At 25.1% G+C, this 17,897-nt stretch overlaps 1 protein-coding gene across 1 annotated transcript in view; it reads right to left on the reverse strand.

Annotated features, from left to right (window-relative positions):
- The window catches only part of LOC117170046, a 199,501-nt gene that overhangs the window by 73,551 nt on the left and 108,053 nt on the right, over positions 1-17,897 (reverse strand). Inside the window, exon 3 of the mRNA XM_033356565.1 lies at positions 6,247-6,350. Coding sequence (XP_033212456.1) covers positions 6,247-6,350 — 104 coding nt within the window. The remainder of the gene's footprint in view (positions 1-6,246; positions 6,351-17,897) is intronic.

The raw sequence follows: 17,897 nt of genomic DNA on the forward strand, positions 1-17,897 counted from the left end.
GATCACCTTAAATTGCCCGTATGAATATTTGGTTATTCAATATGGAAGGGGATTACTTCGAATTACCTGGATTAAAAACAGATTATACCGAATTATCTGGAATACAAGTGAATTATTCAAAATTACAAGTTTTTTACTCCTAATTAATTGGATTATTCAGGATTGCAAGTGTATTACTCTGATCATCTGGATTAAATGAGGATTACTCCGACTTACATGGACTATAAGTGAATTACTTAATATTAAAAGTGTATTCCTCCATATTTTAACTGGATTACTTAAAATTAGCCGAATTAAAAGTGGATTACTGAAGACTACATGTGGAATACTCAGAATTATTTGGATTACAAGATGCCACAAATAAATTAGTCCGAATTATGTGTATTACACGTGGATTACTCCGAATAATATTAAGAGTAAATTACTCAAGATTACAAGTAGAGTACGCTGATTATCTGGATTACAAGTAGATAACTCCTAAATACATGGATTAAAAGTGGATTGCATAAGATTGAAAGTGGATTACTCGAGATTACAAATGTATTACTCCGATTGTCTGGATTACAAGTAGATAACATTTAGATAACTAGATCGATATTGGATTACTGAAGAATAAAAGTGGTTAACCTCAAAGTATCTTGATTCAAATGGATTATTTAAGATTTTAAGCAGATAACTCTTATTTGGTTTACACGATGATTACTTTACATTATTTGGATTACAAACGCATTACACTTAATTATCCAAATTAAAAGTGGATTACTCCGATTGTTTGGATTACAAGTAAATAATTTTGTAATATATGGATTTAAAGTGGATTACTCTAGATTGCAAGTGGATTACCTCGAACTAAATTGGATTACACGTGGGTTACTCATGATTTCAATTAGATTACTTCTATTATTTGGATTAAAAGTGAATTATGCCGAATTAATTCTATTACAAGTGAATTACTTAAGATTACAGATGGATTACTTCGATTAACCGCATTACAAACGAATTAAATATGGATAACTCTAGTTTACAAATGGATTACCCGCATTAGATGGATTAAAAGTGGATTAAGCTGAATAGTGGATAACTTTGAACTATCTGGTTAAAAATTGGATTACTCAATGTTTCAAGAGGGTTACTTCGAATTATCTGGATTTCAAGTTCATTACTCAAGATTGCAGGTAGAATACTCCAAGTATTTGGATTACAAGTTGATAATTCAAAATTATCTGTACCGCAACAGATTACTCACGATTACAAATGGGTGACTGCAAATGATATGTATTACAATGGGATTTTTTCGATTCGCTAGATTACAAGTGAATAATTTGGTAATAGCTGGATTGAAAGTGGATTAATTGAGATTTAAAGTGGATTACCTCGTACTAATCTGGATTACATGTTGACTACTCAATGTTTCAAGTATATTACGCCAATTATTTGGATTATAAGTGGATTACGCCGAATTGACTGTATTAAAAGTGGATTAATTAGGAATACAAATAAATTACTTCGATTAAATGGATTACAAGTGGATTAAAGATGGATTACTATGAATACCTTGATTACAAGTGGATTAAGCTCAGAAGTGGATAACTTTGAACTATCTGAATTAAAAGTTGATCACTTAGGGTTTCAGTGGATTACTCAAGATTGAAAGTAGATTACTCCCAGTATTTGGAATACAAGTTGATTACTCCAAATTATCTGAATCGCAACGGATTACTCAAGATTACAAATAAGTGACTCCAAATGATATGTATTACAATGAGATTGTTTCGATTCGCTGTATTAGAAGTGAATCATTTGGTAATAGCTGGATTGAAAGTGGATCAACTCAGATTGAAAATGGATTACCTCGTACTAATCTGGATTACATGTTGATTACTCAATATTTCAAGTAGATTACGCCAATTATTTGGATTAAAAGTGGATTACGCCGAATTGACTCTATTAAAAGTGGATTTATTAAGAGAACAAATAAATTACTTCGATTAAATGGATTACAAGTAGATTGAAGATGGATTACTATGAATACCTTGAATGCAAGTGGATTAAGCTCAAGACTGGATAACTTTGAATTATCTAATTTAAAAGTGGATCACTCAGGGTGTCAAGTGTATTACTCAAGGTTGAAAGTAGATTACTCCCAGTATTTGGAATACAAGTTGATTACTCCAAATTATCTGGATCGCAACGGATTACTCAAGATTACAAATAAGTGACTCCAAATGATATGTATTACAATGAGATTGTTTCGATTCGCTGGATTACAAGTGAATCATTTGGTAATAGCTGGATTGAAAGTGGATTAATTGAAATTTAAAGTGGATTACCTCGTACTAATCTGGATTACACGTTGACTACTCAATATTTCAAGTAGATTACTCCAAATATTTAGATTAAAAGTGGATTACGCAGAATTGACTGTATTAAAAATGGATTAATTAAGAATACAAATAAATTACTTCGATTAAATGGATTACAAGTGGATTAAAGATGGATTAACATGAATACCTTGATTACAAGTGGATTAAGCTCAGAAGTGGATAACTTTGAACTATCTGAATTAAAAGTTGATCACTTAGGGTTTCAGTGGATTACTCAAGATTGAAAGTAGATTACTCCGAGTATTTGGAATACAAGTTGATTACTCCAAAGTATTTGGATTACAATCGGAATTATCTGAATTATCTGAATTTATCTGAATTATCTGAATTATCTGAATTACAAGAGGATTACAACCAATTATCTGTATTACAAAAGGATTGGATTACAAGTGGATTACTCCAGATCGAAAGTGGATTCCCTCGAATTATCTGAATTGCATGTGGATTACTGAAGATTAAAAATGTTTTACTTAGAATGATCTGGATTATAAGTAGATTACGCTGGATTGCGCCGGATTACCATAGTGGTTTCCCCCTTGTTTAATGGTTATTGTTTAGAAAACTGCTTAAACTATAGAGTTTATTTTGATTGTGTAATTAATATTTTAAAATGTTAATAAATGAAAGTTATTCACTCTATATTCCGCAAGAAAAGCCAATAATCTGAAGAGATAGAGATAGAGATTTTGCTGCCACTTGAGTCAGCAGATAGGAGTCAGATATGTCTTACGTAACTTCTAGAGTAGAGGAAGCTGCTAGCTCTTTGAGTTTCAGTAACACATGCTTCGTGGATGAGAGATGCGTTTGGCTTGCTCCTTTTACTCTCTCACAAGAAAGTAAGACATTTTTGCGACCGGTGGCACGCGCCAAATGACGTAGTCTTTTCCATTCTAAGCTTCTTATTTCCTATATTTGCTTTTTAAATTTCAAATTTTTTTAAATCTGTCTTTCTCTATTTTGTTCATTAAATTCATTTAACAGTGATAGATACTAGGGTGGCCCAAAAGACAAAAGTTTCGAATTTCTTTCATCGCGAATTAAGGGTATTTTATTTGATGACTTTTTGAAGCTCTTCGCCTGGGCTGATTGCTAGAGAGATTGATCGGCGATCTGGGGTGGAGCAGTTTTTTAGAACGAAACTATTGTTGAAATATTATAATATTATTTATTATTATTAATACTATGGTCTATTTAATGAACGCGGAGAATGTATTTTGTATTGAAATTGTTTGCTTGATGTTTAAACAATTTATTTTTGTATAAATCCAACTTTTTAAAAGAAAACGCTAGAAAATCACACCTTTTTGCTAGTTTTTTAACAACTATACAAATTTTAGTCTAGATATAAATTTTTTCGGGATACGTGATTTAAATAATTGTAATTTGCTATAAAAATCTCTTACCTTGTAAAATGGCGCATCAATGATATTATCTGAATGCCTTGTCCTTATGTATTGATATAAAGAGGAATTATTTTATTTTAATCGAATATACATTGTTTAAATAATTTGAATTTGCTTAAATAAGTGATTTATGCTATTATACAATAATAATTTTTCTCTATAATTGAAAATTTTATCAACAATTAATATCAGGTTTAAAATGCCAAAATTATAGGATAAAGTAATAGAACTTAGTGGAAAAATAGAAAACAAAAAAACGTTTTTTTCTACCTTTTGCCTATCAGAAGTTTCATTTGAACAATTAGAATTTGTTTAAATACTAAATATACTTATAAAGTGAAATAGTGAACTCTTCACATTCATAAATTAGTCCAAAGTATTCAGAAAATACAATTAATTCGTGATTTTACAAGATAATAAACTGTTTTAAGAAATGAAAATTGTTTCAATATTAAGTATCTTGTATACAATAATATTTAAGGTAAAATTTTAAAACTTGTTAAAAAATCTAGAAAAAAGTACGATTTTATAGCTTTTTCTGTTAAAAATTTGGAATTGAGCAAAAATAAATTGTTTAAACAATATAAGCAAATAATTAAGCCATTTGATAGAAAATTTCTTATTAATTGTTGAAATTCAACTTTTTTCAAAAAAAAAACTTAATATTTTTGCTGGAAAATTCAAATAAGTGGAAAATTGAACTACTTTATTCAAAAATCATTCTGTTGATTATAGAATTATGATTTTAATTGCAAATTTATATTTCTTGTTGAAATTTTGTTCTTTCTTTGGTTAAAAATTATTTTTTAACACTTAAAATTTAACTATTTCAATTATTTTGTTTAAAATTAATCTTCTTGGCGGAAAATTTATTTTAAAAAATAGTCTGCTTGATTAGAAGTTGAACTGCTTTATTGAAAATTGATTATTTTAATTAACCATTTATCATTTTAGTTGAAATTTCATCTATTTAGTTAAAAATATAACTATTTCGATATAAATTAGTTGTTTTTTTTTTGTAAAAAATTTATCTTTTTGATTAAAAATGTACCTGTTTAGTTGAAAATTCTCATATTGTTTTTTAAATTTGACTTTTTTGGAAGAAAATTATTTATTTTTAATGAAAATTTAACTACTTGGTTGAAAGTTGAACTACTTTATTAGAAAATCATTTTTTTGATTGGAAATATTCGATTTTACTTGAAAATGTATCTTGTTTGTTAAAAACTGAATTATTTTGTTGAAAATTCGCTACTTTTTTTTTTGTTTGAAATTATTTTCTAACATAAAATTTAATTATTCTAGTTTGGGTTAATAATTGACCTTTTGGAGTTCAAAATTCAACTACTTGGATGAAAATTTCACGTATTTCGTTGGAAATTCGCCTTTTTATATCAAATTAATTTTTGGCGGGAAATTTATTTGAAAAAAAATAATCTGCTTTGTTAAAAATGATTTATTTTGTTTAACGATTCATCATTTTAGTTAATATTTCATCTTTTTGTTGAAAATTTAACTATTTAGTTTCAAATTCTCATATTTTGTTGAAATTTACATTTTTTTTATTGATAATTATTGTTCTTGGTAGAAAATGCAACAACTTGGATGAAAATTAAACTACTTGGTTAAAAAATAATTTTATTAGCTAAAAGTTCATACTTTTAGTTTTATATATAATTTAAACGGCCATTTTTGACCGACTTGTTTATAAACAACTGTTCATAAAAAAAATTTATGATATCAAAAATATCAACAAATTTAATTTATAAAACTGTTTGATAAGACCCGGAAGAATTAGAAATCGTTTAAAAATTGAAATTTGGTAATTTGTTTTTGCCTTATAAATTCTTGACTATTCACACGATTAAAATTACCTTTTTTTAAATTTGTATTACGCTCTGGTTGATGAAACTTATCAATAACACTGGACGGGTTCAAAATCGGTTTAAATATTATAATTCTGTAAGGGAGCGTCGATATGGGGGTGGGGGGGGGTCTAAAATGAAAAAAAACCTTGCGTACCTAAAGGATGCTATATAATTTTATATTTTATTTAGATATTGAGATTAATAAAATGAAAATTAAAAAAGAAACCTATTTCATAAACTGGATTCACTGATCAGAGCTCTGGTAATTCTATTTCTGCTAAGATGAAAATTATAATTTTGGGGCTACAAATTTATAAAATAAGTCAAATGTTTTACTTAAAAATATATTGGTTATATCTAAATGATCTGCATTCATTTAAATCAATCTGTTTTCAGAAATTATATTTTCAACCCTGAAAAATTGATATAGAATCTTGTAATTTGAACAGCTCGATATCATGAAAGAAAGTTGAATGTATTCTTAAGGGTTCCTTGAACCCGATTCTCCAATTTTTTTAAAGTGACAGTAATTTGTCTTACCTGAAATCACGGGTTAAATGAATTTAAAACTAATTTATTTATTTAACTTACCGAGCCGTAAAGAAGGCCACATGAGTCCATGCAAAGGTAGAGACAGGTGGCAACACCCTGGATCCTCAGCTGACCTCTCGACACCGACGTCCTCTGAAAAATAGCTGTAAAGAGAAAAAGGCGACGATAATCCGACGGTAGAATGATTCAAAAGTTATAATTGATAACAGAAATTAACCATTGTAGATTATTTATTTTTCAACTAGCACAATCGGATGAAAAAAGGCAAGCTTTTAAGACAGCTGAATTTTTAACCAAATAGTTAAATTTTTAAACAAAAATATGAATTTTTGACTAAAAAGATTAAATTTCTACTGAATAGAGGAATTATCAACAAATTACATAAATTTCCAACCCAACTGTGGAACGTTTAAACTAGAAATAATCAGTTTTTAACTCACAAATGGAATAGTTGAATTTTTATTTATTTTTTAAATTATTTTTCAATACAAATTAAATAAATGTTTTAGAAAATAGTTGAATTTTATAGCATTTTTTTAAATTTTGAACTTTTAACAAAATAGTTCAAATTTCAGTTTAAAAACTTAATTCTTATCCAAAATTACAGATTTTTAACCCGAAAAATTATCTTTTAAGAAAGTAGTCGAACTTCCAACCAAGTAGTTGTAATTGTTAAAAAAAAAAATTGAAATTAAAAATAGTTTCAACCAACAAAGACGAATCTTCAGCAAAACACATGAATTTTTCAACAAATAGTTTCATTTTTATTCAGTTTTAGTATATATTTGTTTGTTTATTAAAGTTTCTGATTCAATAGTAAAATTCGTAAACCAAAAAAGATTAATTTTCAACCAAAAACGCTCAAGTCAAATGTTGATCGAGGAAAAGTAATTTTTAATTTAAAAAATACATAGTTTACGAAACTGTTTAGTTTAGTAACGAAATATGGAATTTCCAGGACAAAAAGACGATTTTTTATAGGTAATTGCGTCTAAAAAAATTTTATTTTACAACAAATTACAAACATTTTTAACTGAAGAATTTTTCACAAAATACTTGAATCCTCAACTAAAAGATAATAATTTTCCAATATACATAAATATTTTTAAGCGAAAAAATTTAAATTCTTCACAAAAAAACCTTTTTTCCAACAAACCACATATATTTTTTTTAATAGTTCAATTCTCAATCAAGAAAAATAATTTTCTATCAGAAAAGACAATTTTTCATCAAATAATAATGGATTTTTTCCAAAAAAAGACACCTTCATAAGCAATTACATCAATTTTCAACTAAATAGTTTTAAAAATAGGTGTGATGTTAGTCGATATGCTATTTGATTAATTTTTAGTTTATATTTTTTGGTTTCTAAAAACTTTTAGCTAAATAGTCGAATTTTAACTTGAAAAGATAATTTTTTAACTAAAAATGTGCTACTTAAATTTGGATACAGGGAAAGTAATTTTCAATTAAAAAGATCCATTTTTTACGAAACTGTTTAATTTTGTAACAAAATGTGGAATATCCAAGACGAAAAGACGATTTTTTTATAGATAATTATATCTGAAATATTTTAATTTGCAACAAATCAATTTTATACGCAAAAAGAAGAATTTTCACTAAAACAGATACATTTTTTACAAAATAATTCAATTGTTAACCAAGAAGAATAATTTTCTACCAGAAAAGACCATTTTTCAACAAATAGTTGATTTTTTCTCCAAAAAAGACATATTTTCAACAAATAACATAAATTTCCAACGAAATAGTTTAAAAAATTTGTGTGATGTTAATCCATATATTATTTAATTAATTTTTAGTTAGTATTTTTTTGGTTTCTAAAAATGTTTTGACTAAATAGTCGAATTTTTATCTAGAAAAGATCAGTTTTTAAGCAAAAAGTGTATTAGTTAAATTTCGATTTAGGAGAATTCATTATCAATAAAAAAACTAATTTTCTATAAAAACGTTTAATTTTGTACAAATTGTTGAATTTTATACTAAGTAACTCAATTTTCTACCCAGTTGTTGAATTTAATACCAAATTGTCCAATTTTTAAGCCAAAAAGAATTTTGTAAAAAACAGTCGAATAATCAACAAAAAAGTTAGTTTATAACCAGGAAAGAAGATTATAATTTATAATAAGAAACATTTCGATTAAGCCAACAAAGACGAATATTCAACAAAAGTAGGAAATTTTACTTAAAGTTTCTACGAAGTTATTTAATTCAATTTTTTTACAGAAAGAGATACATTTTCAAACCAAAAAGATGAATGTGCAACAAAATAGTTGAATTTTTAATTCTAAACAATTTGTTAGTTAAGAAGGAATCAAAATTTCAATTAAATTATTGAAGTTTTGAGCTAAAAAGGCGAATTTTTAACAGAATAAATCAATTTTATACAAAATTTCAAATAATAAATATGAACTCTCAATAAAAAATTTAAGTTGAAAAATTTGAAAAAGGGAAAGACTGTGAAACCTGTGATAAATAAATAGGAATTTTGAAAATTTATAGACTAAATAATAATATATCTCGAAAGTTAAGCACAGGCGGACGTGGTTGGCGCTCGGATGGGTGACCAATTTTGATTCTCGTCGTGTTTTCACTGCTTTTAACTACTATCGAGCTGTAGAATTGACTCAATTGTTGATAAACGGCTGTGTTTAGAAGTTTTTTGCAGTTTTCTACTCCTTTCACCAAATTTTCAGGCAAATGCCTGCTTTCTTTATTCAACAATTTTTATTTAATCAAAAATTAAAAATCTCTAGAGAATCATAAGGGAATGAAAATTGCGGACTGAAATCTGTCGGAGAATAAGGCAGTGGCCAGTAGAATAAATTACGTGTGTTCCGGCATAAAAGAGGAAAAGTTAAAACCAATAGAATGCTACTTTCTTTCACTTCGTCCGACTCTATGTGATTTGTTCTACTTGGTAAAATCATATTTGTACAATGAAATCATTTGGCTACATTTAAAAAAATTATTCTACAAGAAGCACGCGTGGGAATTTTTACAGACTTCTTAAGTTTTAGGGCCATTTAAAAACTATGTCATCCTGGGAATAGTAAAAAAAAAAGAATTTCACTCTCCGAGAAATTGCTATCAGACATTTTTTGATTAACAAATTCAAATATTGAATTTTTCATTAAGAATTCGTCTTTTTTATGGAAAATTCAATTACTTGTTCAAAAGCCAAATTACTTCGTTAAACAGTCATTTCATTGGTTGAACATTTTACTATTTTATTGAAATTCTTATTTTTAGTTGAAAATTTATTTTCTTGAGAGAAACTTCAACTATTTTTAATGTGTACCTTTTATTGTAAATTCATCTTTTTTGGTTTAAAATTAATTTCTTTTAGTTTAAAATTTAACTATTTGATGAAAAGTTAAACTAATTTATTTTAAATTTATATTTTTGATTGAAAATTAATCTCTTTGTTTGAAGATCTACCTGTTTTGTTCAGATTTCTTCTTTTTGGGTTAAAAATGAACTTTTTGGTTGGAAATTTATATTTTCGGTTTGAAATGCAACTGTTTTCTAGAGAATTCGCCTTTTTCATTTAAAAGATCAACAATTAGGTCGATTTTTTTTTCTCTTTTAAATAAAAAATCTTGTTAAGTAGAAAATTTCTCTTTTTGATTGTAAACTTCATCTCTTCTGTCAGACATTTGATTTTTTTTTGTAAAAAAAGCAACTTTTTTCTTTAAAATATAATGATTTATATGACAATATTTTATGTTGAATATCCATCTTTTTGGCTATAAATCCGTCCACTTGATTGAAAATGAGACTATTTTGTTAAAAATTTAATTATTTGGTCAAAAAATGCATTGCTGAAAATTTTAATCCATTGTTAAAAAATCGTCTTTTTCGATAACAAATTCATCCAATTGAATTGAAGATTCAACTGCATGCTAAAAAATTCTTCTATTTCTTTTGAAATCTTTTTTTTATAAATCGACAATATGGATGAAAATTAAACAATTTTTATAAATTTAATTAATTTGTTAGAAAATGAACTATTTTGTTGAAAATTCAACGGTTTTTCTTTAAAGCGTATCTTTTGTGTCAGAGAATTTGCCGATTTTTATTGAAAATTTAAGCATTTTATTAAAAAGTTAATTATTTTGTTGAAAATGTAAATTTGTTTTTAGCATTCGTCGTTTTGGATAATAAAAATGTCCTTTTTGATAGAAAATTCAACTGACTTCTAAAAAATGTTTCTTTTTGGTTCATTCTTTGTTTTTATTTAAAGTTCAACCTTTTTTATTTTAAAAATCGACCATATTAAATAAAAATTTAAGTTTTATATTAAAAATTCAAGTATTTTGTTAAAAATTTAGATTTATTGTTGAACATTCGTCCATTTGGATTACAAATTTGACTGTTCTCTACAAAATTCATCTTTTTTTAAACAATCAATCATTTGTTTGAAAATATATCTTTTCCAATCGAAAATTATCTATGTAGTTAAGAATTTTCCACTGTTTTGCAAAAAATTAAATTATTTTGTTCGAAGTTCAATTCTTCTATTTTATTTTATTATTTTGTTGAAAATGTGAATGTAAATTTAAAAAATTGTCCTTTTATTTCAAACATTGGTCCTTTTTAAAAATATATTTTTGTCGGTCGAAAATTCAACTATGTGGATAAAAAGTCAACTATTTTGTTGATTTTCTTTCGCCCCTTTTTTTTGAAAATATAAATACTCTGCGGGAAGGTAACTGTTTTGTTCAAAAATTCAACTGATTTATTGAAAATTCGTCTTTTTTGCAAGAAAAATTTTATTATTAAAGTAATCTTTTTTGGTCGGGAATTATTTTTTCTTCTTTGCAAATTCAACTGTCTTCTAAAAAATTCTCGTATTTTGGTTTGAAAATTCAAACATTTGGTTAAAAATTAATATCTTTTCTTAAAATTTAAACTATTTGAAATTTTAAATATTAAAAAAATCATCTTTTCGGGTTTGAAAATCATTTTTTTTAATTCTACCATTTAGCTTAAAAACTCAACTCTTTCGTTGAAATTTCATCTCTTTTAGTAGAAAATGTAATGCATTTATTAAAATTTTATTTTAAAGAATTTATTCCCCTGTTGCAAGAGCATTTTGGGCTGTGAAGTCTTTTACGATATTATTTTTTCCATTTTATTTTAGTTATTTATCAAATTAAATCAAAGAAAAAACATTTTGTGGTTGGGTGAAAATACGGTCACTTGTTCAAAAAATATTCAACAGCCTAAATTATTTTTTATTTTTGTAAAAATAAATATAACATGACTCGTTTCTCATGTTCGCTGAAGCACAAGACTTCTAATTCATTCCGAATTTGACAAACGAGCAGCTGCAATAAAATAAAATATTACAAGATTGAAGATCTTGACTCGAATCATTTTAATCTTTGTTTGCTTCTCCACGCGTGCTAAATTAATTGAGTGGAAAGATTTCAAGTAGAGTTGATTGCCGTATAAAAAATTATTCTGTAAAGGTGTCAAGGCATCCCACCTTTTCGATATTAACGACTTTCTTATGTAACAAAAATACCTCTAATATCAAGTCAGTTTTAATGAAGGTGCCATTTTACTGCAACCATGACAAATTCATAATTTAATAATAATTACCTTCCGATTCATTCATTTCAGTTTCTCCGCATTGAAGCTCTTATGATTTCGCTCACATATCGCGTAATTTTTTCCTTTGATTTTTTTACATCATTTAACACCCTATTTTTATTGTTCATAATTAAAAATTTTTTAATTATAAATCTAAGAAATCTTCCAAATTGATGAGTTTTTTAAAATTTATAACTAAAAACTATGCAAGTTTTAAATTTGAAAATTCTGTAATTTTGATGGAAAATTTGAAATTTTCCAATTAAAAGTCTTCAACTTTGTAGACAGTTGGATTTTAAATCTTTGCAATTACAATTGTTTTTAATTTTGATGATTTACCATTTATAAATTATGCAAGCTTTAAGTTTTACAATAAATAGTTCTGTTGTTTTTATGCTTTATTATATTCATGATTTCTTTAATTTGGAAGATTTAGAATTGAAAAATTGACTATTGATCTTCAAAATCATCAAAATTTAGGAATCTTTATTCAAATATTTTAAAAATTCGAATTTTTTAAATTTTAACTCTTCAAAATTATATAACTTTAAATTTTAAACATTTAAAATTGAGGCGCGTTCAATTAAAAAAAGTTTATAAATTAGACAATCTTTAAATTTTATAATTGAAATTTCTGTAATTTTAATATTTCATTTGCGAAATTTTTTCAATTTGGAAGAATTAGATTCGAAAACTTGATTTTCGATCCTCGAAAATATCCAAATTTAATAATTTTTATTTATAAATCTTTAAAATGTAAATGTTTTTAATTTTTTACAATTAACAAATAAAAATTATGTAAATTTTAAGTTTTAAAATTAAGATTTATGTACTTGTGATGCTTTATATTACAAAATTCTTAATTTGCTAGATTTTAAATTAAAAACTTGACTTCTTATATTCAAAATCATCCAAATTTAATAACTTTTATTTATGAATATTTGAAAATGAAATATTTCAGTTTGGAAATGAACAATAAGAAATTATGCAGGTTTTTAGTTTTACAATTAAAAATTCTATCATTTTGATGCTTTATGTTCAAAATTTCTTAAATATGCAAAATATAGAATTGAAAACTTGATTTTTGATCTTTAAAAAAATCCAAATTTAAGCATTTTTATTTATAAATTTTTACAATTGAAAAGTTTTTATAATGTTGAAACTTTATAAATTATGCAAGCTTTCAGTATTACAATTGAAATTTCTGTAATTTTTTTTATTTTATATTCGAAATTTCTGCAATCCAAATATAATAATTTTTTTAATACATCATTAACATTGAAGTGTTTTCAATTTTGAAATTTCCAATTTATAAATTATGCCAGTTTTAAGTTTTGCAGTCAAAAGATTTTGTAATGTTGATGCCTTATATTCGAAATGCCATCAATTTGGTAGATTTAGAATTAAAAAATTGACTTTTGATTCCCAAAATCATCAAAATTTAGAAATTTACATTGATACATTTTTTACATTGTTGATTTTTCAATTGTAACTATTCAAAATGGTAGAAAGTTGAATTTTAAATGTTTCAGTGTATTTAGATTTGACAATTTATAATTAAAGAGTATGCATGTTTTGAGTTTTACAAATAAAAATTCTGTATTTGTGATGCTTTATATTAAAAATTGCTTAATTTGCTAGATCCAAAATTAAAAACTTGACTTTTTATGTTAAAAAGCATCCAAATTGAATGATTTTTACTTATGAATCTTTAGAATTCAAATATTTTAAATTTGGAAAATTTACAATTAAAAATTATCCAAGTTGTAAGTTTAGAATTAAAAAATCTGTAATTTTGATGCTTTATACTAAAAATTTCTTAAACTTGGAAGACTTAGAATTAAAAAATTAACTTTTGATATTCAAACCATACAAATTAAATAAAATTTATGTTAAATCTTTGAAATTTTTTTAATTTTCGAAATTCACAATTAAAAAATTGCAAGTTTTAAGTTTTACAATTAAAAATTCTGTAATTTTGATGCTTTATATTAGAAATTTCTTAAACTTGGAAGATCTAAAATTCAAAAATTAACTTTTGATATTCAAACCATACAAGTTAAATAAAATTTAAGTTAATTCTTTGAAATTTTAAAAATTTTTGGAATCCATAATTAAAAATTATGCAAGTTTTAAGCTTTCCCATTCATAATACTGTAATTTTGACGCTTTACATTAGAAATTTCTTTTTTTCGAAAATTTTTTATTTTACTTTTGATGTTCCAAATCATAAAAACTGAAATATTTTGATTTCTAACACTTTAAAATTTACAAGTTGTCAATTTTTAATTTTCAAAATGTTGAACTATTGAAAAAACTTTCCAAATTAAATCATTTTAAAGAATACCAATGAAAAATTGAGGGACCTTTAATTGAAAATTTTCAAGAGACACCTACTTCAAATATATGAAAAATGTTTAGAGAATATTATTTAAATTAAATTTACAGATTACTGAAAGCGGACAATTACTAAATTAAATTGTGCTAAGCCAATGTTGCAAAAATAGCGGAGCGCGCTATTTTTGCTTTTTTCAATAAATTTTTTCAGTAAATCTTATAAATTTTTTATTCTTTAAGTGCATTGATTCCAAACGTTTAAAATAAATAGTTTTTGTCTTTAAAGAAACTCGCACACGAGCGGAAATGATCTCTTTGAATGCGGTGACCACTTGAGAAAATTATAGTGATCAAGGTATAAAAACTGTAATGTAACTTTCTCATTGCAAAATCCGCTATTAGAACATATGAATAAATCGAATTCAAAGAGACTCGGCTATGATCAACATGAACAAGAAAATTCTTCGCGCACCATCATTCCTCAATTACGCAACTTCCGGGAAGTCCGTCACTACTGACATCGTTCTCAGGGCCTCTGGATACGCCAAGCGTACTTTGAATTTCAGATCTTAATTAATTTTTCAAATTTATTTGTTATAAATAAATTTATTTAGTTTATTAATTTGTATTTTTGAGACACTGGCAGGAAATCGGCGCAGGCGCATCAATAGTTCAAGTAAAATGAAGATAATTAAACTTTTATTGTTTCTAAATAAAATCGTTTAAAATTTAATGATTAGAAATTAAAAGTGTTCGAAACTGAAATAATAAAAAATATAAACTCTCAAAATTGAAAAATCTCAGATTAAAATTTAAAAAATTGTACGGATACAAAATTACAAGAATTAAATGAGTTTAGATTAAAATTTTAAAAACTCAGGTAATTAGCTTTTAAAACTATTTGATACTTGTCTTTTTTCCCGTTTTTTAAAAAATTCTTACTTTTTTCTCCATTTTCAAGGATCTTCGATTTTTTCTCGTTTTTTTGTTTTTTTGTTGTTTAAATTTTAACTTAAATAATAGAAATGAAAAAGAATCCAACTACTATTCTTGTTTAAAATTTAATTTTGTTTTGGTTGAAAAGACTACTAATATATTTTTGGTTCAGAATACATTTATTTTGGATAAAAATTCTACTATTTGATCGTAAATGTAAGATAAAAATGGAAATGTTTTGTTTAAAAGTGATCTTTTTTGATCAAAAACTTCGTTAAAAGTTAAACTACCTTCTCAAAAATTAATTTGTTTAGATGAACAATCGTCTGTTCCGTGAAAATTAAACTATTTTGTTTAAAATACGTAACAAATAAATTTTTTAAACTAAAAATGTAACTATTCTTTTTTGATTGAAAAAGTTTTTTTTTAGTATAAAATTCAATTATTAGCCTTAACATTATTGTATTTTGAAAAGAATTAATCTTTTTTCCGTCGAAAATTAATCATCTTGGTTATAAAATAAAATGTTTATTTAGAAATGCAACTCTTTGTTTAAATGATAAGCTCTTTTCTTGAAAATTAATTTTGTTAAGAGTAATTTTTGCTGTTGAAAATTCATCTCTTTAGTGAAAAATATAACTATTCTGTTAAACATTAGTTTTTTTCTGATTAAAATATAATTTTCTTCACTAAAAATATATTTTGGTGAGATTGCATGAATATTGTTGAAACTTCGCCATTTTTAATCTTTATTAATTTTAAATTAAATTTTTCATTTAAAATAGTAAAAATGTATTAAATTTTTTGTCAAGGGATCCTTTTTTTTGTAATAAATCTATTACTCGGATTAAATTTGAGGTATTTTGTAAGAAATTAAAATTTTGTGGTTGAAGATTCATTATATAATTTAAAAATTACACTATTCGATCGTAAATGAAATTTTTAAAAAATTAATATTCATACTTTTGCGTAAAAAATTCAGCTTTTTGCAGAAATTTTGTATTTTCAATTTAAAAATTTAAAAATTTGATAGAAAAGTAAAGTGATTGGTCAAAATTAAATTCTGTTGAAAAATTCATATTTTTGGTTGTAAATTAATCTAGTTTGATAGAAAATTAAACTTCTTGCTTGAGAATGAAAATATTTATTTGAGAATTTTACAATTCTGTTTCAAATCAGTTTTTTTGGTTAAAATTAATTCTTTCCCGAAATGTCGTTTTTCCTTTTTTTGTTAAGAATGTTTCCTTTATAAGTTGGAGATGCTACTATTTGGTAGAAAATTAAATTTTCTGGTCAAAAATAAAACTACTTGTTTGAACAGTTAACTATTCTGCTAAAAAATTATTATTTTTCTTTTTTTGGTTAAAAATTTATTTTTTTCATCTGGAAATGTGTTTAAACTTATCATTTTGTTATCATTTATTGCTGAAAATTCTTTTTTTTTTTAGTTAAGAAATAATTTTCTTCACCATAAACATGAATATTTTACTTTTGGTTAAAAATTTATCATTTCTGGTTGAAAATGCATGCATTTTGTTGAAAAATCGCCTCTTTTTGTTAAATTAAAATGTTTCTGATTTCAAATTAACTTTTTTGTTCGAATATTTACTATTACATGTTTCGCTTTGAAAGAATTTTTTTGGTAGAGCAATCATCTACTTAGATTTTATTTAAACTATTTTGTAAGAAATTCAATTTTTTGGTTAAAGATTCATAATTTTATTTCAAGATTTCACTATTTGGTTTTAAATGAACTTTTTTCTTGAAAATTCATACCTTCGGGTTGAAAATTAATCCTTTTTTGTAGAAAGTTTTTATTCTTGGTTTAAAATTTTCACAACTTTGTAGAAAATTGAACTACTTGGTAGATAATTTATGTACTTTGTTTAAAATTTGTTTATTTAGGTAGAAAATTAAATTTGTTGGTTTAAAATACATCATTTTTGCTCAGGATTCAACTATTTTCGTTACAAATTCTACTATTTAGTTTAAGATTAAACAATTTTTTGAAAATTCCCTTTTTTTAATAGTTCGTTTTTTGCGGATTATTTTTTTAAACTAATAGTTTTACGATTCCATTTTTGGCTAAAAATTTATCTTGTTAAATTTAAAATTCAACTATTTCGTTCAAATTGCATCCTTCTTGCTTAAAAATTCCTCGATCGGGTTTAGAAGTAAAGTGTTTTTTGCAAGATTCGACTTTTTAGCTTTAGAATAAGTTGTTTTGTTGACGATTCCTCTTTTTGTAGAAAATAAATCTTTTTTGTTAAAAAATTTATTTTTGAAAGCTGAAAATGTACTTCTTTTTAAAAATTTAAATTTCCAAGTTGAAAATTAAACTGCTTTCTGAAAATTCTTACATTTCCACAAATTCCTGTCTGACTCGTACATACTTTTCCACTGTGAGCTTTCACTCCCTCAAGCTGAATGAACATTGATCATCATTAATTGCATTGCAAATGCATCTACATCTACATTTTACATGCTTGTTATGTCCATTGAAAGACGAAACCTTATCACTAATCAAAGAGTTATCTATCGATTTGTCAGTGATTTTCTGATCGAGATTCTTGATAACAAGAACGAAGTGGCCACTTAGGATGCAAATTTACCTTCTATGTTCGACCAACGCTCATAATGTTTTACATACATAGTATATTGGCACGTCGAAGTGCAGTTAATGACCTCCTCTGTTAACGAACGCAGCACTCTAATTGAGAAGCAGGATGATATTTTTCCGGTCAAGTAGAAGTGCGAGTCTATTCATATTACTTTACAATTCAATTGGAATGCTTGTT

Source organism: Belonocnema kinseyi, chromosome 3 (genome assembly GCF_010883055.1).
Source record: "Belonocnema kinseyi isolate 2016_QV_RU_SX_M_011 chromosome 3, B_treatae_v1, whole genome shotgun sequence".
Lineage (NCBI taxonomy): Eukaryota > Metazoa > Arthropoda > Insecta > Hymenoptera > Cynipidae > Belonocnema > Belonocnema kinseyi.